General features: G+C 47.9%; 1 protein-coding gene across 1 annotated transcript; it reads left to right on the top strand.

Moving 5' to 3' along the window:
• Positions 1-258: 258 nt before the first annotated feature.
• Positions 259-22322, top strand: ZER1 (zyg-11 related cell cycle regulator). The gene is made up of 16 exons (XM_044305569.1): positions 259-455; positions 3948-4207; positions 4316-4466; positions 6895-7334; positions 9243-9419; positions 9525-9639; positions 11784-11930; positions 12058-12231; positions 14086-14301; positions 14376-14417; positions 17197-17316; positions 17851-17966; positions 18049-18237; positions 19098-19195; positions 19716-19818; positions 20987-22322. The coding sequence occupies exons 2-16, from the start codon at positions 4050-4052 to the stop codon at positions 21042-21044; spliced, it is 2304 nt and encodes a 767-aa protein (XP_044161504.1). The 5' UTR covers positions 259-455; positions 3948-4049; the 3' UTR covers positions 21045-22322.
• The last annotated feature ends 3571 nt before the right edge of the window (positions 22323-25893 follow it).

The following is a 25893-nucleotide window of genomic DNA, read 5'->3' as shown; positions in this document are numbered from 1 at the left end:
ATGGGGGACATCGACAGTGGGGAAGAGTGGTAGGCAGCGGTGGCCCCTCTATGAGGAAACCTCAAGTTCTGCTGGAAAGAGTAAGTGAAGTGGGTGTCCCCCATTCTACATACCCCCCAGTAAGTACAGGCCATAGGACATGTATAGGTAAGTTCTACATGCGGAACTCAAGCGCGGGTTCTAAGTTTCCGAGGGAATGAATGAAAAGACACAAGCGGTCCTGTTGCTATGGGGGCAGAGCGGAAGTGACGTCAGAATTTGTTGACAGCGGAGCTCGAAGGATGCCCTGTGAGCAGGAGGAGGAGGATCGGCTGTGAGGACGGCCGGAACGGAGCAGGAGGGTACGGAGCCCGATCTCTTCAGGTCCCCGCGGGATTTACGGCAGCCTCGGCGGGGGGCCCCGTTCAGCGCCCGGCGGACAGGAAGCTGCGGTGCACTTGACTGGCGACGCAAAGGTGAGAAGGTGTCCTCCTGTGTGATAGGAGCCGGGGGCTGTGTAGCTGCATACCGCACAGCGCACGGAGCCCAGTGTGTGCACAGCAGCCTATGTCTGCCGGGTGGCACCTTCTTTCTCTAGGACAGCTGTCTGACAACCAATATGGCACCCATCACAGGTCCCGCAGGGGTGGTCAGCCAGCGATCACAGGTAGCACTACATAAGGGGGCGGGAAAGCCGAGTGACAACCTGTGGGGTCATCATTACAAGTCCACAGAGGTTGTCACCCAGCTTTCCCAGACCCCTGAATGATAGATCTGCCTAGCAATGCATCTCCCAGTCTGATATCACTGAATGAAGAGGTGGATTCCAGGAAAGCTGAGTGACAGCCATCATTACAGGATCGGCAGAGGTCGTCACCCAGCTTTCCCAGACCCCTGAACGGTTAGGCTTCCTAGATGTCCGGGGGCTCATCTAATGGTCTCTAAATACAAAATTATTAGGATATGACATTGGGTGACATTCCCTGTGGGAGCTGTAATGATGGCCACAGCGGTTGTCACCCAGCTTTCCCAGCAGCAGAAAGTCTAACAATCTGACAGAAGAGAATTTGTTGTCAGATAACTTAAAGGGGTATTCTGTTTTTTACAAGTTATCTCCTACGCACAGGATAAGGGTTAACTATCCGATCAGTCGTATCCTGTGGAGCCCCCATAGAAATGAGCAGCTGTTCCGTCCTTTTCATAGGGGCTCCACAGGTTATGGGGGTCACCCGTTTTTCGTGATCGTGGGGGTCCCAGCGGTAGGGCCCCCTCTGGATTGCACAGTGGACGTGTGCAGCGTTGTGCAACCTACGGCTCTGCAGCTGTGGCAAAACTACAACTCCACAGACTGTCATTGCATGCTAGGGGTTGTAGTTCCACCGCAGCTGATGGGCCACAGGTTGCAGAGCAGTCTAGTCAGTGCACTGAACTCTCCCCTCCGGTGTTATAAGCAGATTACAGGAGGCTCCTGCTGCTAAAGTGAAAGACGTCTATAGGAAGTGATTGTTATTTAAGCGATTCTCCAGCGCTCAGTCCCATTCTAATTCTGAAATCTCAGTTCTGTCTCTCAAATTTCCCCACATTCCCCTGGTTCTACCCCTTGTGTAATCCCCCTACGGCATGCACACCGCGTAGTGCCGCTGATCATTGAAAATGATGTGTTCCGGCTATAAGATAAGCGTCACCTGGCTGTACGTAGCCATTGCTTGACTAGCAACCCCCCTAATATGAGCAAGAACAATCCTTCATGTGACTATTCTGCAGAGTACAGGCCGCCATTTACAGCAGCCTATATTCAGTCTAAGGAAAGCACCGGGAACATTTCCCTCGTAGCTGATTTCCTCTATTACCAGAGCAGTTAGGGAATTGCCGTCTATGCAATTTCTCAATATAGGGTAAAGGACAAAGAATCATTTAAAGTGGTATTCCATTTATAAGAAGTGACCCCGCTATCCACAGGATAGGGGATAACTATTAGATCGGCAAGGGTGGGACCCCCACTGATAATGAGAATGGGGCCCCATACCCCTAAACGAATGGAGCGGCTAGTCGAGCATGTACCCGGATGCTCCATTCATTCTCTATGGGATTGCTGGAAATGGCTCTTACTCCAGCAGTCCTATTGGGAATGAATGAAGCAGCGAGGCACATGTTTGACCAGTTGCTCCATTCATTTTTGGGTACTGTCTCCCTTATCTTTGGGGGTCTCGGCAGTCAGACCCCCACCTGGATACCTTCTTATAATCGGAATACCCCTTTAATCTTCACAAACAGCAGAGATAGCAGTTCCCTAATATACTTCCATTACCAGAACTTCTCCCCTTGAAAGTGATCTGTGGCTAGGAGACAGCTTCTTATATCCGGGATACCCCTTTAAGTCCACTTTGAGACATCCCCTTTTTAAAGGATAGCTGGTGGTCAGTCGGCCATACTTTGAAATGTAATACATAGACAGACCAAGTCCGATCTTACTTTGGTCCTAAAGCAAGGGACCCCCTTCCCCCCAATAAGAAATATGGGTAGGGGGTTGTCTTGGGGGGAGGACCATTTAAAAAAAGGGAAAATCCATCTTAAAAAAAATTGAAATCAGCATCACCTGAATTCCTGAAAGATTATATTAGGGAATTGCATGACCAGGAATTCCCTAATATGTTACCGTAAGCATCTCCCCGATCTGTACTCTGCCGGATCACTGCCGTCACCCCCTTGATGAGGACTGTCACCTCCAGGACTTTAGCTTTCGCTGCTGTCAGGTGATGGTAGATAATCGGTTAAAATCCCATTCCCTAAACCGTAGCTCGAGGTAGTACCACTGCTTGCTCACATGAATGAATGCACGTGCAGAGGCTTTGGTTCTGAGCATCGGACCTGGAATCTTGTCTGACATAGTTCACATAGTGAGGAGGGGGATCATGTCGTACCAGTGACTCAGAGAGGAGCTAATAGCGGCGGAGAACACGCGCCCTGACACCTGCAATGTCACTGACTAATTACGGCTTATTAACGTGTAATTACATTGCGAGTCCTAGGTTATAATGGGTTAATTAGCGATATATTGGAGCTTTCAGTCTGTATATTCTGATTCCCCTAAATTCATTGCACCACCATACACTGGTTCAGCACTACAGGTCCCAGCATGCCCAGTGCACCCACCAGGATGCTTACATGGTACGTGGATCCATCAGCAGGGGCTGTAGTGAATCCACCAGGTACCAAACGGGGGAGAGAGGGGGTACACCTTTGTTAGGTCGTAAGGACCCCTTTATTGTGGCTTGTCCACTGAGGACCTAGTGATATCATAGGGATCCTAGGTGGACAACCCCTTTAATCCCTTCCCGTGGGAGATTTTTTTTTTTCTTAAAGGGGTCTTTCCCATAAAGAAGACATCCCCTATCCGCAGTATAGGGGATAAGTGTCTGACTGCTGGAATACCCAGCCATCATAAGGGTGGAGTCCCTATATGACCGGAGTAGTAGTGCGCTGGTGTGACCTCTGCTTCATTCTCTTACATGGAAGTGACAGAGATAACACATGCTCTATCTCCTTTGGTCCCATGGAAGTGAATGGAGATGTTCTGCTCTGGTGATTGCTGCGGGGTCCCACCACTGGGTGTCCATATGGGATTACATTTTCTTTGTGAATAAACCCCTTTAAGAAACAGATCTCCCACTCGCTTGAATGGGAGCTGAGCTGCAGTACTCTGGCACGCCCCTCCTGCTTCCAGCTCCGTCCACTGTTCTGTTTCCAGGGTCACGGGTGTCGGACCCCTTCCGATCCGATACTGATGGCCTATCCTGAGGATCGAAAATGTGGGCAACTCCTTTAAGGGCTCTCAAGGAAGGGAAGGGGGCATCTAATGGCATCCGGATTGGCTGTGATCCAGCTTTTCCAGGTACAGATATCACTAAGCAATAAGATTGTGTATGAGGACGCCGCAGAGGTAATTTACTTTTATTTTGTACCTACAGATCTGCCCCCCAATGTTCCAGACAAGTTAGCCTTGGAGGCGGGCATCCATCTACCTGGAGCCCAACTTTCCAGCAAGTTTTCCTTCTCAGCAACCCATCAACATGGCCACAGACAGCCCCGAATCCCTCATGACCATCTGCACGGACTTCTGCCTCCGCAACCTAAAGGGGACGCTCTGCTACCTCTTAGACAATGAAATCCTCCGTCTCCATCCGGACATCTTCCTGCCCAGCGAAATCTGTGACCGTCTAGTGAACGAGTAAGTGATGCGTTTGCCGTGATGGCGCCGTCCCCACTGCAGTGCGCGCAGCTGACTGTAGGTGGGCTAGCGGTGGTTCTGCGCTGACAGACCTTCTCCTTTTGTCAGGTACATCGAGCTGGTGAACGCAGACAGCGGCTTTGAACCCCACGAGAGCTTCTTCTCTTTGTTCTCAGAGCCGCAGAGCACTCGACTCACCCGCCTGCATCTAAGGGAGGACATCGTCCAGGACCAAGATCTGGAGGCCATCGCTAAACAAGTGAGCATGGCGGAATCTGTGTCTTTCTTGCGCCCTGGAAATCAACAGGCGACCTTATCTTGCTTCGTTCCCTTGATTCAGACACCGGAAACCCACTCGCGGCAACGTGATCTGCGAGCAAACAGACTGGTTTACATGGCGCGCTCATGAGGGAACCATTCGATCTGGGTGCAATCCGTGCGCCGCTATTGTATGACCCGCATTGGTTGTGCTTGTACTCTTGCATATTAATGCCGGTGTCAATGTGAGCTGTAACTCTAGGTTAGTGAGGTCGCAGGCGCTGGTGTCGTGTTTCCGGGCTCGCTCGCTCTTGCTGTATCTTGAATAAAGAGTGACTAGGCAGACATGGATATTTCTTCCCTGGAATGGGCATCCTTTTTGTCAGAATCAGTGGGTTACAGCGGTCACACCTTCAAACGACTCCTACATCATTTGTTAGAAAATGACTAAAAGTTTTTATGTTAAACATATTTTTTTTTTCACGTTTGTAGTCACAGAGCATACTCACAACACCCATAGGTGCCCAAAAATGTTTTCTGACTGGTAAGGTAATGGATGGAGCCCCAGTTGTTGTAATCTCTGTGACCCGAGTGTTGCGTGCCTGCTCTGTGACCCGGGTGTTGCGTGCCTGCTCTGGGGCCCGGGTGTTGCGTGCCTGCTCTGGGGCCCGGGTGTTGCGTGCCTGCTCTGGGGCCCGGGTGTTGCGTGCCTGCTCTGGGGCCCGGGTGTTGCGTGCCTGCTCTGGGGCCCGGGTGTTGCGTGCCTGCTCTGGGGCCATTCTTTCCTGCGAACCAGAACTGACAGACAGTCTGTAAAAGCGGTCTTGGCTCTGAGGGCCAGGTAAGTCCTTATTACATGGGAGCCTATTAATTTAAATGGTAATGCTGCACGGGGAATGTAGAACCAGAGGTGGTTAGAGAGGATAGATCGCCTGGCCAGTATCCATACAGACCAGCTCAATAGTTTCCTGCTGGCCTAAAACCTGAGCGCCTCCCAGTAGGGAAGAAAAACCTTGCTCAAAGAAACTTCCTACATCTCTTCAGTCTATTAAAGGGGGTTTCCGAGTGTTTAATAATGAAGAGCTATGGTCCAGGATCAGTGGGGTTCCGACTCCCAGCTCCTCCACCGATCAGCCACGGCCTCTCCCTAGGCCATGTGACATCACGTTCATGGGCCACATTGCCTAGGCGCAGCTCAGTCACATTTAAAGGGTTTCTGTCATTAGAAATAACGGTATGTAGCTGACTGACATTAGCGATGTGCTAATAGTACATAACGGTATGCTTTATAACTCCCTGCCGCCGTTCTCTTAAAATAAAGACTTTTAAAATATGCTAATGAGCCTCTAGGTGCTATTAGGGCGTTGCTTCAGCACCTGGAGGCTTGGTCTACTCTCCCTTTGGCACGCCTAGGTCCCGTTGATTAATTGTCGAGTTCTCCTCATCGTTGCGCAAGTCCCGCGCCAGCGCCGTCTCGTTTAGTATTCGGCGCAGTGAGTGAAGGACGCGTCAAAGGAAGGAAGCCAGCACCAGGAGCGCGTCCTTCACTCGAATACTAAACGGGACGGTTTTCAGTAAGATGAGAACTGCGCTATAATGAGTGTTTATAAGGTCAGAGATCAGCGATAAGGAGCCGTCAGCTGAGCTGCCTGACAGGAAGCTGTAAAAATACAGATGGGGTCATTTATCAAACTGGTGTAAAGAAGAACTGGTCTAGTTGCCCATAGCAACCAATCAGATTTCACCTTTCATTTTTGACAGCTCCTTTGGAAATGAAAGGTGGAATCTGGTTGCTATGGGCAACTAAGACAGTTCTACTTTACACAGAGTTGGATAAAGGACCCCAAGAGTCTGTTATTAGAGAATCTCAAGGCTGTACAAAGAAAGGGGCTCAACATTTTTAATAAAGACCAATTGAAAAATATATTTTTAGCTCTGAATGAGTACAATGCAATATTAGAAAAAATTTCCCCCAAAGTTGTACCTGGCCTTTAAAGGTGTTTTCCGATACTTAGATATCAATATCAAATAGGTGGAGGCCCGACACCCCTGTGTGGCCTATTGCTGGGACCTTCCAGTCGCTAGAAGGGGCTTCTGAGCCCCCCATTCCTCCTCAATGCAATCAATTTGACTGAATCATTGGTCGATTGCATTCAATGTGTATGGGACTGATGGAACCAGCGGAGTACAGCGATAAGCTATTTTCATTGACCTCTTACTTATTGAATAGAGTAACTGACCACTGCTCCCAGGACCCCTGTTCTACTGATCGGTGGGGCCCCAGCATTCAGACAGCACCTGTCCTGTGTCATGAATGTTCTTTGTGGGGGAAAGCCCTTTATGCTGTTTTACAGTGTATGCATTAGATGTCTGCTGACAGAGTACCCCTTAATATCACTTTATTGTAATGATGTTCTTCATTTCCATAGTACCTGGTTGAACTGTACCTTACGAACTGTGAGAGGCTGACGGCCAAAAGCCTACAGACCCTGGTCAATTTCAAGTCCACCCTCGTGTCGCTAAGCCTCTTTGGGTGCAGCAACATCTTCTATGAGGAGGAGCACCTGGGTCGCTATGATGATACTGACTGTCTTGTGAACCCCACCCGGCAGATCCTGACCCGGGACTTCACTTTCCAAGGTTTCCAACATCTACGCTTTTTAAATATTGGCTGCATCACCAAAGGGGTGGACGTAGAGATGATGCTTCGCCCCCTGACTCGTCTAAAAGCTCTAAATCTATCAGGAATTCAGATGAATGACATTGGTTTTCTGACTCAGTGGAAGAACACGTTGGTGTCTCTAGTCTTGTACAACATGGACCTATCTGAGGATCATATCCGCGTCATTGTACAGCTGCAGAAACTCAGGTATGTTTGCAGGTTGGATCCATGCAGATCATTTATTATTTCAATTTCTAGTGTTTTATTTTTGTCCTATCAAAAAGATCCTGCTTTCATTAGGCCTGTTTTACACTGGCGCTACTCTCTCCGGCCGGCTGTTCCGGCAGGGGAAAAGCCTGCCCGATCCGTAACTACCGTGTACAGCTGCCTGCAGTGTTATCTGGTTACATGATTTGTAGAAAGAGGGAGGCAGTACTATCTGTGCCCACATCGTTTATACAGGGAGGGAGGCAGTGCTATCTGTGCCCACATCGTTTATAGAGGGAGGGAGGCAGTGCTATCTGTGCCCACATCGTTTATAGAAAGAGGGAGGCAGTACTATCTGTGCCCACATCGTTTATACAGGGAGGGAGGCAGTACTATCTGTGCCCACATCGTTTATACAGGGAGGGAGGCAGTGCTATCTGTGCCCACATCGTTTATAGAAAGAGGGAGGCAGTGCTATCTGTGCCCACATCGTTTATAGAGAGAGGGAGGCAGTGCTATCTGTGCCCACATCGTTTATAGAGAGAGGGAGGCAGTGCTATCTGTGCCCACATCGTTTATAGAGAGAGGGAGGCAGTGCTATCTGTGCCTACATTTAGAGAGATAGGAAGGCGGTACTATCTGGTTACATAATTTATAAAGAGAGGGAGGCAGTACTATGAGTGCCCACATCGTTTTTTAAAGAGAGGGAGGCAGTGCTATCTGTGCCTACATTTATAGAGAGAGGGAGGCAGTGCTATCGGTGCCTACATTTATAGGGAGAGGGAGGCAGTGCTATCGGTGCCTACATTTATAGAGAGAGGGAGGCAGTGCTACCTGTGCCTACATTTATAGAGAGAGGGAGGCAGTGCTACCTGTGCCTACATTTATAGAGAGAGGGAGGCAGTGCTACCTGTGCTTATATTTATAGAGAGAGGGAGGCAGTACTATCTGTGCCTACATTTATAGAGAGAGGGAGGCAGTGCTATCTGTGCCTACATTTATAGAGAGAGGGAGGCAGTGCTATCTGTGCCTACATTTATAGAGAGAGGGAGGCAGTACTATTGGTGTCTATATTTATAGAGAGAAAAAGATACAAGGAAGAATTCCTATCTGGATCTGCCTCACGGTAATATACAGGCAGACAATGCCATCTTTGCGGTCTTCTTTTTGTAGACATAATGCATTAAAGCTACTTTTTATTCCTGGAGAATCTTCATTAAAGGTTTGGTAGGAGGATCATTTCATGGTACTTATAAAAGTTTTATTCTGTCTTCAAAAAGTTTTCAAGGTGTGAAGCAATATTCAGCGTCCCTCCTTGGAGGATTGAAGACTGGTTCTCGTAAAGAACTTAAAGGGGTTGTCCGGGTTCAGAGCTGAACCTGGACATACCCATAATCTCTCCCAGGCAGCCCCCCTGATGTTAGCATTTCATGCTCCGATGCGCTCCCTTGCCCTGCACTGGATCACGCAGGGCAATGGCTCTTTTATTTACAATAACACACTGCCGGGCAGAGGCTTCCGCCCAGCAGTGTGTTCGGTGATGTCACCGGCTCTGATGTGTGGGCTTTAGCGCTGCCCTAGACGTTTTACAGGGTAGGGCAGCGCTAAAGCCTGCCCATCAGTGTAGGTGACGTCACCGGGCTCACTGCTTGATGGAAGCCTCCGTCTGGCAGCCCCATGGAGAGCCTGGTACGTCACCGGAACTCCAGAAAATGCCTTTGCCCTGCGTGATTTAACGCAGGGCAAAGGAGATCATTGGAGCATGAACTGCTGCCTGGGTGAAAATGGAGATATGTCCAGGTTCAGCTCTGAACCCAGACAAACCCTTTAATGACTGCATCCATTGCTTGGCTCTTGATTCATATGGGCATGTTCTGTTGTGTCTTCCTCTCCTTTTGGTGGCTCCAGGCACCTGGATATTTCCCGCGATAGACTTTCAAACTACTACAAGTTCAAACTTACCCGCAAGGTGCTAAGCCTGTTTGTGCAGAACCTGGAAGACTTGGTCTCTCTGGACATCTCTGGTCATACGATGCTGGAGAACTGCGCCATGTCTAAGATGGATGATGAGTTGGGTCCTCCTAGGTAAGACATAAACAGACCAATCTTCAAGAGATGCCACACTGTAATTCTATGCCCGTGAGTCTCCCTGTTGTCAGATAGTTGTCAGTATGTCTTATCTTCATGCAGCTACGACCCCAGTAAGAGCAGTATCGTTCCGTTCCGTTCTCTGAAGAGGCCTCTACAGTTCTTGGGTCTTTTTGAAACATCTCTCTGTCGGCTAACACACATCCCAGCGTACAAGGTAAGGTCTAGCCATGCACTTAATGGGGTGTTCCTACCTCTGAGACTCACATCTGTCACCAAAACGGGAGTCCTCCAACCCCTGTCTGACCTGGTGAGGTGGCCGTTCGCAGTTGCCTACAGGTGGAGAGTCAATGGTGAGGTGGCATGTCTTTCTCCTTTCACCTTCTAATGGGAGTCACAGAAACAGACCAGCACGATTGTCCAGGTCTCTCCCATAGAACTGAATGGATAAAGATGAGCGCCCCCTCTCCATTCATAGTTTACTTTGGCAGAGCGGCCTGCCAGGGCATTGGTTGGGGGAGATAGGTACGGGTCATATAGGTCAGACCCGCACTTGTCAGGTATTTATGGCATAAACTCTTTTTAAATAGGTTTTTCACCCCTGGGAACCTTTTCTACAGTCCCCACAACATGGCTGGACCCGTGGTAATAATCATACTTGTGGGTTCCCTCCAGTGGGTCCCGGGCTCCATCGTGGCTCTGCAGGTCCCGGGCCCACCCCCTGCACCATCAGTTTGACCCTACTGCAGCCAGTCATTGGCCCAAGACCCAGTGACATGACACATGGGTGACATGTCAACGCTGCAGTAGTAACATCACCCAGGATCAAACCGGATGTGGACACAGGGAGACCCGGGACCTGCAGGGCAGCGATGGAGTTAGAACCCAGCGTCAAGGATCAGGTAACTGTAATTACCACTGTGGGTACGGCCATGCTGTGGGGTCTGTAGAAAAGATCCCCAGGAGTGAACAACCCCTTTAAGACATTGCCGACTTAGATCGTATCCTCACCACTTAATGCCGCTCCGCTGCTCACCTCTGATCTGTGCTTATTGGCTGCAGCAGTGATGTAACTGTATACCCTGTATGCCCACCGCAGCCAATCACTGGCCTCAGCAGTCTTCATGCTTTATACATATAAGGCCAGTGATTGTCTGCAGTGGTCTCATGTCACATACCAGTGAGGCCTGTGATTGTCTGCAGTGGTCTCATGTCACATACCAGTGAGGCCTGTGATTGTCTGCAGTGGTCTCATGTCACATACCAGTGAGGCCTGTGATTGTCTGCGGCGGTCTCATGTCACATACCAGTGAGGCCTGTGATTGTCTGCGGTGGTCTCATGTCACATACCAGTGAGGCCTGTGATTGTCTGCGGTGGTCTCATGTCACATACCAGTGAGGCCTGTGATTGTCTGCAGCGGTCTCATGTCACATACCAGTGAGGCCTGTGATTGGCTGCGGCGGTCTCATGTCACATATCAGTGAGGCCTGTGATTGGCTGCGGCGGTCTCATGTCACATATCAGTGAGGCCTGTGATTGGCTGCGGCGGTCTCATGTCACATACCAGTGAGGCCTGTGATTGTCTGCAGTGGTCTCATGTCACATACCAGTGAGGCCTGTGATTGTCTGCAGTGGTCTCATGTCACATACCAGTGAGGCCTGTGATTGTCTGCGGTGGTCTCATGTCACATACCAGTGAGGCCTGTGATTGGCTGCGGCGGTCTCATGTCACATATCAGTGAGGCCTGTGATTGGCTGCGGCGGTCTCATGTCACATACCAGTGAGGCCTGTGATTGTCTGCGGCGGTCTCATGTCACATACCAGTGAGGCCTGTGATTGGCTGCAGCGGTCTCATGTCACATATCAGTGAGGCCTGTGATTGTCTGCAGTGGTCTCATGTCACATATCAGTGAGGCCTGTGATTGGCTGCGGCGGTCTCATGTCACATACCAGTGAGGCCTGTGATTGTCTGCGGTGGTCTCATGTCACATACCAGTGAGGCCAGTGATTGGCTGCAGCAGCCATAAACGCAGACCGGAGCGGCACTAGTGGAAAGAGCTGGGGATTAAGTAATGAGTATACAATCTTTTATTATTCTACTACATTCATAGACTTGGATATGTGCTCGGTCAAGTTGGACAACCCCTTTAAAGTAATCGCCCCTGGTGATCAGCTGTTTGAAGGGGGCCGCAGCGCTTTTTGCTAGATAATTCTGGCTTTGGAATGAAGCTGCAGTATACATCAGTGATGCAGCCCCTTCGAACAGCTGGCCTGTGGAATTGCTGAGAGTCTGACCCTATCCTGAACCCTTTCTTTCATATTTAATCCTTTCCTTGTGACATAATATGTGCTCTCACAGGTGAGCGGAGACAAGAACGAAGAGCAGGTGCTAAATGCCATTGAAGCGTACACCGAGCACCGCCCTGAGATAACCTCCCGTGCCATAAACCTTCTGTTTGACATTGCCCGTATAGAGAGATGCATCCAGAACTTGCGGGCCCTGCAGGTACACCCCCCCCCCCCCCCCCCCCGATATGTCCATGCTCGTTTAGACTCAGATTGCTAAATCCTTTATGTATGTGAATATATTCTGTGCCAGACATGCTGAAGCCATTTCCTCCATGTTTCTGCAGTTGGTGATCGCAGCTCTGAAGTGTCACAAGTACGATAAAACCATCCAGGTTACCGGGAGTGCAGCCCTCTTCTACTTGACTAGTGCAGAATACCGCAGCGAGCAGAGCGTACGGCTCCGGCGGCAGGTCATCCAAGTGGTGCTCAATGGCATGGAGTCCTACCAGGAAGTCACAGTAAGCCGCCTCCATTATTACGTAACGTATCGCGTTCCCGAACTTATAACGAACTTTGGATTTCCATTTTTTCACTTTTGTTTTTACTCCCAAAGCCATAACTTTTTTAATTTTTCATTCATTGGCAGCATGAGGGCTTGTTTTTTGCGGGACAAGATGCACTTTCTAATGGCACCGTATACAGTTGCATAAAATGTGGTGGAAAGCAAGAAAAAAATTCCACATGGGGTGGAATTATAAAAAAAAAACACCATTCCGCTTCAGTTTTGTGTTTTTGTTTAGTTTTTAATTTCCTTTTTGGTAAAACTGATATTCCGATACATTAGGATTGAAGTCAATGAGAATTTTACTGTGTCCTATGGAGCCCTGCGACAGGCAGGGGCTCCATAGAAACAAAGGCTACTTTAACACTCGCGTTTGGTGTGGATCCGTCATGGATCTGCACAGACGGATCCATTCAGATAATACAAACGCCTGCATCCGTTCAGAACGGATCCGTTTGTATTATCTTTAACATTAGCCAAGACGGATCCGTCTTGAACACCATTGAAAGTCAATGGAGGACGGATCAGTTTTATGTTGTGCCAGATTGTGTCATAGAAAACGGATCCGTCCCCATTGACTTACATTGTGTGTCAGAACAGATCCGTTTGGCTCAGTTTCGTCAGACGGACACCAAAACGCTGCTAGCAGCGTTTTGGTGTCCGCCTCCAAAGCGGAATGGAGACAGAACGGAGGCAAACTGATGCGTTCTGAGCGGATCCTTTTCCATTCAGAATGCATTAGGGCGAAACTGATCCGTTTTGGACCGCTTGTGGGAGCCCTGAACGGATCTCACAAACGGAAAGCCAAAACACCAGTGTGAAAGTAGCCTAATATGTAGCAGCCTCTTGACACACAGGAGGACAGAGGCTGCTGCGTACACGCTCTGGCTTCCCTGATCTCTTCCAGGGGGGGAGCCGGAGCACACCCGCAAGTGCGCGCTTCTGGGTTTTTAGGGCATCCAGATGCCATGGTCACATTTGACCACGGCATCTGAAGGGTTAAAAATCAACAACCAGCATTAACGTCGGTTGCGGCCTTTAGTGCTGGGTGTCTGCTGTTTAAATATGTCTGTTGTCAATATGACCCACCTGGGCCACTAGGAGGTCTCGTCACTGGCTGACCTGGAAAATGGCCAAAGAGCCGGTCAGCAGTTCCAGATCATAATGGGAGCGTGCCCCGGCCGGCAGCAGGCCTCAGCTTTTCGGAGGGTCCTGATGAAGGAGATCAAATACCCACTGCTTTTGGTTTTGATCCCTGCAAGCTCCAGTAGCTCTTGTGACGTCACATAGCGCTCTGGATTGATCACCAGCTCTTTGGGCATTTACCAAGACATACACCGCCAACCCCGTCATCCAGTGGCGAGTGTAGGTCATATTAAAGCATATACAGTTTATACTTTTTAGGGAAGAAATACATAGGTGGGTAGCGCCAGATCTGGAGCGTCATTGTGGTGGCAGTGTGATGTAGGTAGGTAGGGTGGGTACTATTATTTGCATATTTTCTCCTATCAGTTATGTGCGGTGCTGACTAGTTTTCTTGCAGATCTTTCAACCTGTGGTACCAGTATCCTGTGTTTGTAGCCAGAAAATATTACTCCTATGTCTTCCTAGATTGTATTGACACAGCTGCAAAAAATTGAAGCAAAGAACACAATATGGGTGCAGTGTGTGAACGCAGCCTAAACCGCTGCTGATTTTACAAAACTGGCGTATAGGCTGTGTTCACACACTGCGGTCATATTGCTTTTATTGCGGCCACCGACCAAAAGCCTTGTTCGTAATCTGTCTGATGGTCTCCGGATATCTCTAGGTGCAGAGAAACTGCTGTCTCACGCTGTGTAATTTCGGCATCCCCGAGGAGCTCGAGTTCCAGTATCAGAGAGTAAATGAGCTGCTACTGAATATCCTCATCCCGACGCGGCAAGATGAGTCCATCCAGCGTATCGCAGTTCACCTCTGCAATGCCCTTGTCTGTCAGGTGGACAATGACCACAAGGAGGCGGTGGGGAAGATGGGCTTCGTCATGGTAAGTGCTAAACATTTAAAGGGGGACAACTCCTTTTTCATTTGGCTTATACATGAACCCTTTTGTCTTTGTAGACTATGCTTAAACTGATTCAGAAGAAGCTGCAGGACAGAACAGTAAGTGATGTGGTCCCTGCCTGTGCCCTGTGTTCCTTTAAGGGGAATGTGTCATTGGAAAATGAGTTATTATTTCAGTCAAGTTTTTATGCTAAACATAGGGGTCATTTATTAAGACCGACGTTCTAGACACTGGTCTTAATAAGCCCCTGCGCTGGCGGTGGATCCGCTGAAGTTATGTAGAGAAGCCAGCTTCTACATAACTACGGCGGATCCACAGCTGGTCTATATGTAATGCAGCTTCCTTGCTGGTGTAGATTTAGACCATTTTCTACGCCTAAACCGTCCCGTCCCCTTCCCATGCCACACCCACTTTTTTAGACCTGGCGTGAGAGCGAAAAAGTCTCAGATTGTGGTGTACATAACCTTTGCGCCGTAATCTGTGCCAGAAATGCACCTAAGGGTACTTTCACACTTGAGTTAGAGGATTCCGTCAGGCAGTTCCGTTGCCGGAACTGCCTGCCGGATCTGGAAATCCGTATTCAGATATCCGTATTCAAATGGATAGCATTTGTTTCCGGATCCGTCTGACAAATGCATTGAAATACCAGATCCGTCTCTGCGGTGTCATCCTGAAAAAACTGATCCATTTTTAAAGGTCTGCGCATGCGCAAACCAGATCAGTTTGTCCAGAACACTTGGTACCGGATCCGGCATTAATACATTTCAAAGGAAATGAATGCCGGATACGGCATTCCGGCAATTGTTCCGGAATTTTGGCCGGAGAAAATACTGCAGCATGCTGTGGTATTGTCTCCGGCCAAATACCGTAAGAGGGACGGAACTGAAGACATCCTGATGCATCCTGAACGGAATGATTTCCATTCGGAATGCATTAAGATAAAACTAAAGCGTTTTTTTCCGGTATTGAGCCCCTGTGACAGAACTCAATACCGGAAAACTTCAACGCTAGTGTGAAAATACCCTAATATAGGCATATTTCAGATCGTAAAGGACCCCCATTGTTTTTTTGCTTTTTTTTTTATTTCCATGTCACTATCTAAATTTAAATAACAAATCCTGCAGACTAAGCCTAAATAACAGACTGACACTTCCAGTTCTGTAGAGATCACATCCCGGTAGTCATCTCATTATCTTCACAGGCAGGATTACAGTGTCAGATAACACCTACATATAGATAACACAGGATCCCCAATTCACAGTAGGTGACGGTCACTGCTCATATGACCTCTGCACAAGTCGCAGAGCATGCCCACAACACTCTCTCATTGAAGCCAGTGAGTCATCTCCTGTGCATTGTGGACCTCTAGATCCACCTCCAAAATGTAAGAGCTATTTCTTCCTTGTAAAGTGATGCCGTATCGATAGGATATTCCATCAATCCAGAGATTGAAGGAGACGCAGATTTAGCGAATTTTCCCAGCACCCCTGTGCCCTGGTCACCTGCTGGTCAGGGAACTGCAGCCAGCCTCCTTTAAGTCAATGAGGGCTCACCCTTCCCTTGCACAGTTGGTGGCAGCAGTGAAGGAGACTGGCTACACCAGTGTGGCGGTGGCACCCATTCGCAGGATCAGTGGGGGTCTCAGAGGTTGGACCCCTACAGATCATCCTAAAAAACGCCATTATTTTAGTTTAGTTTGTAAAATATTTTATTAAACATATCAAAAAGATAGTCATACTTTGCATACAGACATTGCATCACTTTGTACATCCGCACAATGCAGAGTTGTATTGACTATTACACCAACAAGTTTTCTTGAGTTTGTACATTAGAAGAAAACGCCATTATTTTAGAGGACAGTGAAAATCCTATAGACTGCAATAGTATTCTATTACAATGTATGGGACAAGCGATCAAATCGCATATTCAAGTCTCCTAAGATTTAAGTTTTAAAATAAAAAAACAACAACATGAAAATATTAAAAAAATCCCAATTTTACATATAAATATAAATAAACGCTAAGAAATAAACATAACCGGTATTGCCGTGACTGAAAATGTCCAAACCATTACATTATCAAAAATATTTTTCTTCGCAGTCAATGCTGTAAGTGGAAAAATAAATGAAAATCAAGTTTTTTGGCCACCTTGTCCTCTGCACAAAATTTTTTTGAATAAAAAGTGATCAAAAAGTTCTAAATACCCCAAAATGGTACCAATACAATCCACTGTTCACCCCGCAAATAACAAGCCCTCATACAGCTCTGTAGACAAAAAAAAATATTGAGTTTTCTTTTTAAAAAAATTTCAATGATTTTTTTTTAAAAAGAAGTAAAAGATAATAAAAACTATACAAATTTGGCCTCGTCATAATCGTGCTGACCCGCAGAATAAAGACGTCACAGTCAAAACTGCCATATAAAAACCTATTTCACCCCAGGAAGAATTTTCTCCCACCATTTTAAAATATAAGATATGGTAAATGGTGCCAGTAAAAAATACACGAAAAAATTAACAAAAAAGTGGCTTTTGGAAGGTTGAAAGCAAAAAACTAAAATAGTCCCGGTCCTTAACGCTGCGTTCACACCTGAGGGTTCGCGATGGAGCGCTCTGTATGCGCGATTCTCCGGGCGTCTCGCATACGCGGCTCCGGAACAAGCGAACGCCCATTGTCGCGCGTTCCCGCTGAAGTCTATGTACGGGAACGCGCGACAAGACGCCCCAAAGAAGCTCATGTACTTCTTGGGGCGTCGGGCGTTTTACAGCGCGATCGTACGCGCTGTAAAACGCTCAGGTGTGAACCCAGCCTAAGAGATTAATGGATGATGATGCAGATATTGTAAGAACGGGTTCATTACCTTTCGCCTTCCTTGGCAGTGTGACCAGGTGATGGAGTTTTCCTGGAGTGCCCTGTGGAACATCACAGACGAGACCCCGGATAATTGTGAGATGTTCCTCAACTATGGCGGCATGAAGCTGTTTCTCGACTGTCTACGAGTAAGTGCACTTGTTGAGTTAGGCTGCTTTCACACTAGCGTTAATATTTTCCGGTATTGAGATCCATCATAGGGTCTCAATACCGGAAAAAAAAACGCTTCCGTTTTGTCCCCATCCATTGTCAATGGGTACAAAACGTAACTGAACAGAACGGAGTGCTCCAAGATGCATTCCGTTCTTATACCGGAGAACAGCATGCTGCGGTTTTCTTTCCGTCCTGGGATGCGGAGCAAGACGGATCCGTCATGACTCACAATGCAAGTCAACGGGAACGGATCTGTTTTCTCTGACATAATAGAAAACTGATCCGTCCCCTATTGACTTTCAATGGAGTTCATGACGGATCAGTCTTGGCGATGTTAAAGATAATACGATCGGATCCGTTCATAATGATGCGGGCGATTGTATTCTCAGTAACGGAAGCGTTTTTCAGATCCAGCAAAAACGCTAGTGAGAAAGAAGCCTTACTCTACCTCGGTCGCCGCCTTCATAGGGCCTGGGATAAAACCAAGTTGTCCCTTCCACCATCCACAGGAGTTTCCAGAGAAGCAGGAACTGCATCGTAATATGTTGGGACTGCTGGGAAATGTGGCAGAGGTCCGTGAGCTCCGCCCACAGCTGATGACGTCACAGTTTATTACAGTCTTCAGGTACTCCCCTTTGCCGAGGTTGCTTTGCTCTTTGCATTGGATTGCGTCTGTCGCTGACTTGTGCTCTTCTGTCTGTCACCAGCAATCTCCTGGAAAGCAAAGCAGATGGGATTGAGGTCTCGTACAATGCTTGCGGGGTGCTGTCCCACATAATGTTTGATGGTCCCGAGGCCTGGTTCATTGCAGAACCCACACGCCCAGAAGTGGAAGAACGCATGTGGAGAGCCATTCAGAGCTGGGATATAAGCTCCAGAAGAAACATTAACTACCGGTTAGGGGAAGATCTAAGATGACTCTTGTACTGTCTTGCACCCTTCCCTCGCCCCCCTCTCCTGTCTGTGATCCGAGACGACTGAGATCATTTGTTCTGTGGTCCAAAATGTCATGCTGGTTAATTTCTTACTATGACTTTTTTCTCTGATACAAAGCTCTAAATCACCTGCCTGGACTGAGCTTAAAATGCTTCATTTCTGTAGCCACCACTAGGGGGAGCCTAATGCATACATTTCTATATTGAACAGTATAGGTGTTTACTGTTCTCAGGATAGGTCATCAGTATCTGATCGGTGGGGGTCTGACTCCTGGTACCCCCCCCCCCCCCCCCCACTAGTCAGCTGTTTGAAATGACTGTAGCGCTACGGGAAGTGCTCCAGCCTGTTCTTAGGCCAGTGACATCACTTTCATCGGTCACAAGCCTAGGCGCACCTCTCTCCCATTCAAGTGAATGGTGTTTGAGCTGCAGTACCAAGCACAGCCACTATACAGTGGATGGCGCTGTGCTTGGTAAGCGCACCGCAGCCTCTTAGAATAGTGCCAGGTGTCGGGCCCCCAAGTCGTTCTCTAGCGGTGGTTGCATGCAGCTGGAAATTTACCATTTTACCCCTGGCTATGCTGGGCATTTGGAGCTTTGTATCGGAAAACTAGAAGCTCAGATTGCAATAAATTTATTAAGAGACTGGAATATAATTGAAAATTGCCTCATAAGGACAATCTATTCTCTAGAGATAGGATGCTCTTCTTGACCATACAGCTACGGAAGGGAAGTGTATTACACTCTTTTATTTGCACTTTTTATAATACCGCCAGAAGCATCAGTACTGATTCCTAACGTCTTTGTGTCTCATTTTGAAGGTCTTTTGAGCCCATTCTCCGGCTTTTGCCTCAGTGCGTTTCTCCTGTGAGCCAGCACTGGGCGACGTGGGCCCTGTATAACCTTGTATCTGTATACCGTGAGTATCGCATGCCTCCGTTCACACCAGGGGTTAATGTAATGTCATTTTAGGGTGTAATACATTTGATGTGAGTCGGGTAAGGCATAGATTCTGCTCCAATTTAAAGGGAAGTACAATATTAATGACCTATCAGAGTGGTGGGGTTCCGACTCTGCAGCCCCCCGCCTGTTCGCGTGGCCTGCAGTCCCAAACTGTGAAGAGGCTGCTGCCCTCACTGGAGCACCTCAACCTCTTCAAACAGCTGACCCCCGCCGTTTAGATATTGTCGACCTATCCTGACGAAAGGTCATCAATATTTTACTCCTGGAAAATCCCTTTAACAATGCTATGTGGCATGGGGGAAGAATTGCTGCAAAGAATAATAGGGTAAAGTATGGTGGACAAATTGAGAAATACATGTACTTACAGCAAACTGACTACCCAATTCACAATTCTACTGCTCACGTATTTCACTGGTATAATGAGGTCCCGTCAGGCCTGTAATGCATTTCCCCCCTTTTCTTTCCCTTTAATATAGCGGACAAGTACTGCCCCCTGTTGATCAAGGAAGGAGGACTCCCTCTGCTTCTAGATGTGCTCAAAATGACCACTACACGCCAAGAAACCAAGGACATGGCAAGGTACTGTCCGCCACATCAGTGGTGTCACATGTAAGGTCTTATGTGAGCAAAATGAATTAAAGGGGGCTTCCTATCAATAATAGGATGGGTGATAAATGTATGATCGCTGAGCACTGGGACCAGCACCAGTCACTAGAACTGCCTCCTGTTTGAATGGAATGGTAGTGTGCATGTGAGAGCACGGATCCATTCACTTTCAACGTCTTGTCTGAGTTCTTTGAAGTCTGTTTGCCGATGAATTCCCAAGTTCTCGTTTTTGTCATTTTTGCATCTGAACTGTGTCCTAGTGTCCTGTTCTGGTTCCATCTTGCTAAGTTTCTGCTCATGTTTCTGAACTGCCAAGCTTCTGCACATGTAGTCCATACGTCTGGGTTCCTGAGGACTGTGTATGTCTGGGTTCCTGAGGACTGTGTATGTCTGGGTTCCTGAGGACTGTGTATGTCTGGGTTCCTGAGGACTGTGTACGTCTGGGTTCCTGAGGACTGTGTACGTCTGGGTTCCTGAGGACTGTGTACGTCTGGGTTCCTGAGGACTGTGTACGTCTGGGTTCCTGAGGACTGTGTACGTCTGGGTTCCTGAGGACTGTGTACGTCTGGGTTCCTGAGGACTGTGTACGTCTGGGTTCCTGAGGACTGTGTACGTCTGGGTTCCTGAGGACTGTGTACGTCTGGGTTCCTGAGGACTGTGTACGTCTGGGTTCCTGAGGACTGTGTACGTCTGGGTTCCTGAGGACTGTGTACGTCTGGGTTCCTGAGGACTGTGTACGTCTGGGTTCCTGAGGACTGTGTACGTCTGGGTTCCTGAGGACTGTCTACGTCTGGGTTCCTGAGGACTGTCTGTCTGCCAGTGTTTGGTGTCTTGGTACTTGTCTGTAATACATGTTTGCCTTGGATTCGCTTGTGCTCTGCCTGGTTCTGTAGCAGTGCCTTGCCTGAGCACTAGTGTCTCTGACTTGTGTGTGTGAGCTGCCAACTACACCGGAACTATCCCACCAAGTAGCGATCTGGTTTATCGAAGTCCACATCCCTGTATAGGGGTTAAAGGGCAAATACAGGTGAGGCTCCAGAATAATGCCCTTAGGGTTAGCCCTATGCCAAACCGGTTAGTTGGCACAGTGGGTCTACAACCATTTTTCGATCCGTCTAATTTATCTGTTTCTTTTTTCCAGGAAAGTGATTGAGCATTGCAGTAGTTATAATGAAGAGAGCATGGACACATTACTATAAAGAAGCTGAAGCCACGTGTCTCCTGTGCCCTCCCCACAGAGTGCACTTCTATCCAGCTGGGGGGTGCCACATGTGCCCCCCGATACCACCAGGCACCAGAAAGAACTTACTTTGCACAGAAAACTCTTGTGATTGGTGTTTTATTTTTATCCTTTGGTTGTGGTTTGTAGAGAAAGCTACAGCAGCAACCACGTAACCAGACTGTGACCCCATAGACGCCCCTTGAAAGCCTCTGGGCAGAGGACAGAAGGACATGAAGACGGGCTCCTCACACCTTACCACACTCCTTGAAAATGGACGAGCCCTATGTACGTCCAGATGTCACCAAGCCTTTTTCTATGGGCGTAGTTCACCCACCTAAGGCTTGGCAAGTTTAATACCTGACATCCCTGCCAGTCTGCGTAAAGTAAAACGGCTGCTCACACTACAGAACCCCCTTCCCCCTTGGGTTGGCATTGTAATGGGTTGTCTACGAACCAGATGTTCAAGTTTGCGAAATAGCACTCCTCCAGAAAGCTGTCTCTCTAGTGCCACCTATAGGTGACTCTTCAGGAAAAACCATAACCTTCCCAGAGGCTATATATATATATATATATATATATATATATATATATGTGTGTTTGGTGGCATAGAATACCCTAACTTCCAAGGGGAAGCACATCGCGAAAGCAGCAAGGACACCGCCAGGTCCTAGATACGAACGCTGTACGAGAAGCCCGATACACAAAGGAGCCGAAACTGTACACGGCCACTGCCATTGACTCCTCCACAGGGCACCGTGTGCCCTTTTTGAAAGTGCCCAAGCCAAATTTCTCATACATTTGATGTTACCACTCACTGTTATCTGCGTTGTATTTGTTTTTTAAAGTAGTTGCGCCATGTAACCGCATCATAACGCACCCTTGCCGACACCTTAGCGCCGTTTGTGTACAAGCTGTTTGCCGTGATCTGTCCTATATTGAGTTATGGTACACCAAAGGTGTAGTCTCCTCACGGAAAAGAGCGATCCTGCAAAAACGAAGGCTGCGTACTCTTAAAGGAGATGGAATGTCTACTTTTTGTCTCTCTGAAATGGCGCCACCCTTGTAGATGGGCTGTGCCCGGTATTGCACTTAGTTGAAAGGGGCTGAACTGCGTTACCTGACGCAGCCAGTGGACAACACTGGTGCCGTTTCAGACTCTTTCTCCTCCTGGACATTCCCTTTAAAGCCTAACTAAACCTGATAAACGATGGTGTGAATTATTTTTTTTTTCTTATGTAGTTCGAGAAAGCTGAGCTCTACTCTGCTGTATGCAGCGACCTTGCCGTAAAGCTGCGCCATGTGTCCTTGTTCCTTTAGAACTTAGGCTACTTTCACACTGGCGTTTTGGCTTTCCGTTCGTGAGATCCGTTCAGGGCTCTCAGAAGCGGTCCGAAACGGATCAGTTTTGCCCTAATGCATTCTGAATGGAAAAGGATCCGCTCGGAACGCATCAGTTTGCCTCCGATCAGTCGCCATTCCGCTCTGGAGGCCGCCTGCAGCGTTTTGCTGTCCGCTTGACGAAACTGTGCCAAAACGGATCCGTCCCCATTGACTTACATTGTGTGCCAGGACGGATCCGTTTGGCTCAGTTTTCTGACACAATCTGGCACAATAGAAAACGGATCCGTCTCCCATTGACTTTCGATGGAGTTCACGACGGATCCATCTTGGCTATGTTACAGATAATACTAACGGATCCGTTCATGACTGATGCATGCGGTTGTATTATTGTAACGGATCCGTTTTTGCAGAACCATGACGGATCCGCCCAAAAACGCGAGCACTGTGGTCACCAATGTAAGAAAACTTTATGACTCCTTAAAGGGCATCTGTCAGCAGTTTTGTACCTATGAAACTGACTGACCTGTTGGCAGCTGAAGTCATCTGTGTTGGTCCCATGTTCATATGTGCCCGCATGCTGAGAAAAAATTAGCCTCTAGGAGCAACGGAGGCGTTACCATTGCACCTAGAGTCTCAGCTCTCTCTGCAACTGCTGAGCACTCTGCACTATAACTTTAGGAGAAGTCAGGGCCAGACGTGATTTAAGTTTACACTGCCTGGTCCTGTCAATCAAAAGGCAGAGGGTGCAGCAAATGCAGAGGGGGCAGAGCCTCTCGGTGTAATGGTAACGCCCTCGTTGCTCCTAGAGGCTCATTTGCATATATTAAAACATCATTTTTCTCAGCATTACGGGCACATATGAACATGGGACCAACACAGACGCCTTCAGCTGCCAAGTGCACATGTAACAGGTCAGCCAGTGTCATAGGTACAAAACTGCTGACAGATGCCCTTTAGAGGTTAGGCCATTACGACAATTTACGCCATGCCTACAGGATAGGGGATTAGTGTCTGACCGGTGGGGCCTCACTGCCGAAGGACGGTTAAGATAAAACAAAAAATATGAACTTTATTAATAAATATGAATTAAAAATGGGCGAATTTATCTTTTTTCCTCACATACAGAGACAGGCGGATTGTGGGGATATATGGATAGCGGAATAAAGCGTATGTGGTCCGCTAATTCCCACACTCCTTAGAGGGAAGGTACACATATATATATATATATATATATATATATATATATATATATATATATATATATATATATATATATGTGCCTGTACCCCGTCTCTTTCAACACTTTAGGGCCGAGCGGGAAATGAGTGTTATACTTTGTAGTTCACAGATTCGGGTGTCGACAAGATGGTACGTAGATTAGTCATTCATTGTCGCACTGTACTGTATAGCCCCATACATTTGCGTCACCCACTTTGAATTGGGGTCATTTTCTGGCTGATCATGTACAGGTCTATACTGGCGCTCCACACACCAGTGTCCCACTAAACATCCATCCGGGATCGCTATATGGGGGGCACCAGCGTTGAAGACCTGTGTTTAGCAGGACTCCCTATTCATAGTAGATTGGAGCGCAGCACACCGCCATTTCACCACCGCCATGGGGCTGCCTATATTCAATTCTCTCGGCCCGCTCAACGCGTTTCTGTGCCCTTTTGTTCGGACACTTCATCAGGAGCTAGGCTTTAGGGTCTGATGGGCGGTAGTCTATCTAATACTCACACCGGCGGTCTCGTGCAGCGTATCGGCACTATGATGGCCCACACCGATCATGGGAACAGAGGCCCTGCTCCCACATGTGCGTCCGCCACGCCATTCAACTCTATAGTACAAGCGCTCGGCTATCTCCGGCAGCCCCATGGAGCAGCAGCGCACAGGCGTTACTCATGCTCCATTCAAATGGGAGCACGTGGGTCTCCATTTCCGTGATCAGCGGTGGCCCCAGCATCGATCAGACACATCTCCTATCCTGTCGTATACGGCATAAGTTGTGGTAATGGCACAACCTGATTGAGATGCCCGTATTTTTTTGTCCATGTGCTCGCCGTTGCATGCACGGACCCACAGAAGTGATTGTATGTTGTCTATGGGCCATTAATGTCTCGTCTGATCCCGGAGGCTCTACCATCAGCAGAAAATGGGGCCTCGGTGCAGCTCATCCGTATATACACTATCTTCGCTGTGGCGCCGCACGTACGCCACTGTCCATTCTGACTGGTGGTGCTCCATTTTTATAATTTTTTTTCTTCTAGAAAACCCCTTTAAATCTGCAGAGCCAAGGAAAAGAAAATCGGAAGTGACCACAGGGTCCCCATGCAGGCGGCGTTTGCACGCGGTTCCTGAATCTCAGCTCCCTGGACGTACAGAAATTTGGAGATTTGTATTCAGTTTTGCTAGGATTTTATTTTTTATAATGATCCAAGGTTTCTGTGCCAAACCTGCCTTGGTCTTTCAGTTCTCACAGATGTCCATGGTGCATTTGGCTATCCTTCTCAACTGAGAGAATATTATCTCCAGAAAGGGGGGGGGGGGTCGCGTCAGATAAAATATAATCTGATCCCCTCCCAGAAACAGCGCCACTTCTCTCCGCAGGCTGTGTCTGGTACTGCGGCATTCAGAGTAATGGGTCTGAGCTACAATCCCAGCCACAACCTATGGAGGATATTGCAGTTCAGCCCCATTCCCTTGAATGATGCAGTACCAGACGCAGCCTGCGGACGAGAACGGCGCCGTTTATGATATGTCATGCAATCCCTTTATGAAAATGTAGAAAAAAATAAATTCAAATACATTACCGTATTATTGTAGGGGAAGTTAATAAATGATGTAAGACAAGAGTACCCTTTAAAGGGATGCTCCACCTTATCATGCACAGTCAATGGGTGGAATTTTGACATTTTCCTTCCTTTATTTACAAAAGTTATGTAAAAAAAAAAAAGGCTAATATGGTGTGATGTGCCGTCTTGAGCAATATCATTGATTTTACTTTGTCTTGTCATTTTGTATGCGATTTTTATGTCTCCTCTTTCAAACACTTCACCCCCCCCCCCCCAATTCCTTTTCTTCTCAAGTGTTCCTTACAGAGTCCACCTCTGTGTCTTCCCCCTACGAGGACTGGCAATAGCAAAGCGAAGTAACCAGGGACTGGTGGAAACATTTACCTTGCACCTGAGGCTGAAGCGCGGCAGAGGAGCAGGACCCCCCCCCCCCCCTTCTCTTTTTGTATTACTGATCCCTTATGGACTTTATATAGCCATAAATATTCGGGTGCTTATTTCAACATGGACACCTACAGGCCTCCTGAACCCCCATACACTCGCCATACTAAAGTTTGGGAAATCGGTCCGCTTTTTTATTATTTTTTGCGCCATGTCCACTCCTTTAACTTCATCATCTTTTTGAGTTGTTGATTTATAGGGGAGCTCTACCTAGATAAGGTCTTGTTACCTCCTGCAGGGGGCGCGGTG

The sequence above is a fragment of the Bufo gargarizans genome, chromosome 9, assembly GCF_014858855.1.
Source record: "Bufo gargarizans isolate SCDJY-AF-19 chromosome 9, ASM1485885v1, whole genome shotgun sequence".
Classification (NCBI taxonomy): domain Eukaryota; kingdom Metazoa; phylum Chordata; class Amphibia; order Anura; family Bufonidae; genus Bufo; species Bufo gargarizans.
This window is presented reverse-complemented; position numbering and strand designations above follow the sequence as displayed.

What these genes read in the sequence shown, in the direction of transcription:
- ZER1 (XM_044305569.1), top strand. Translation starts at nt 4,050, where the DNA reads ATGGCCACAGACAGCCCCGAATCCCTCATGACCATCTGCACGGACTTC. An exon ending in AGAACTTGCGGGCCCTGCAG is followed by an intron (nt 11,931 to 12,057) that starts GTACACCCCCCC and finishes ATGTTTCTGCAG; the next exon opens with TTGGTGATCGCAGCTCTGAA. An exon ending in AGTCCTACCAGGAAGTCACA is followed by an intron (nt 12,232 to 14,085) that starts GTAAGCCGCCTC and finishes GGATATCTCTAG; the next exon opens with GTGCAGAGAAACTGCTGTCT.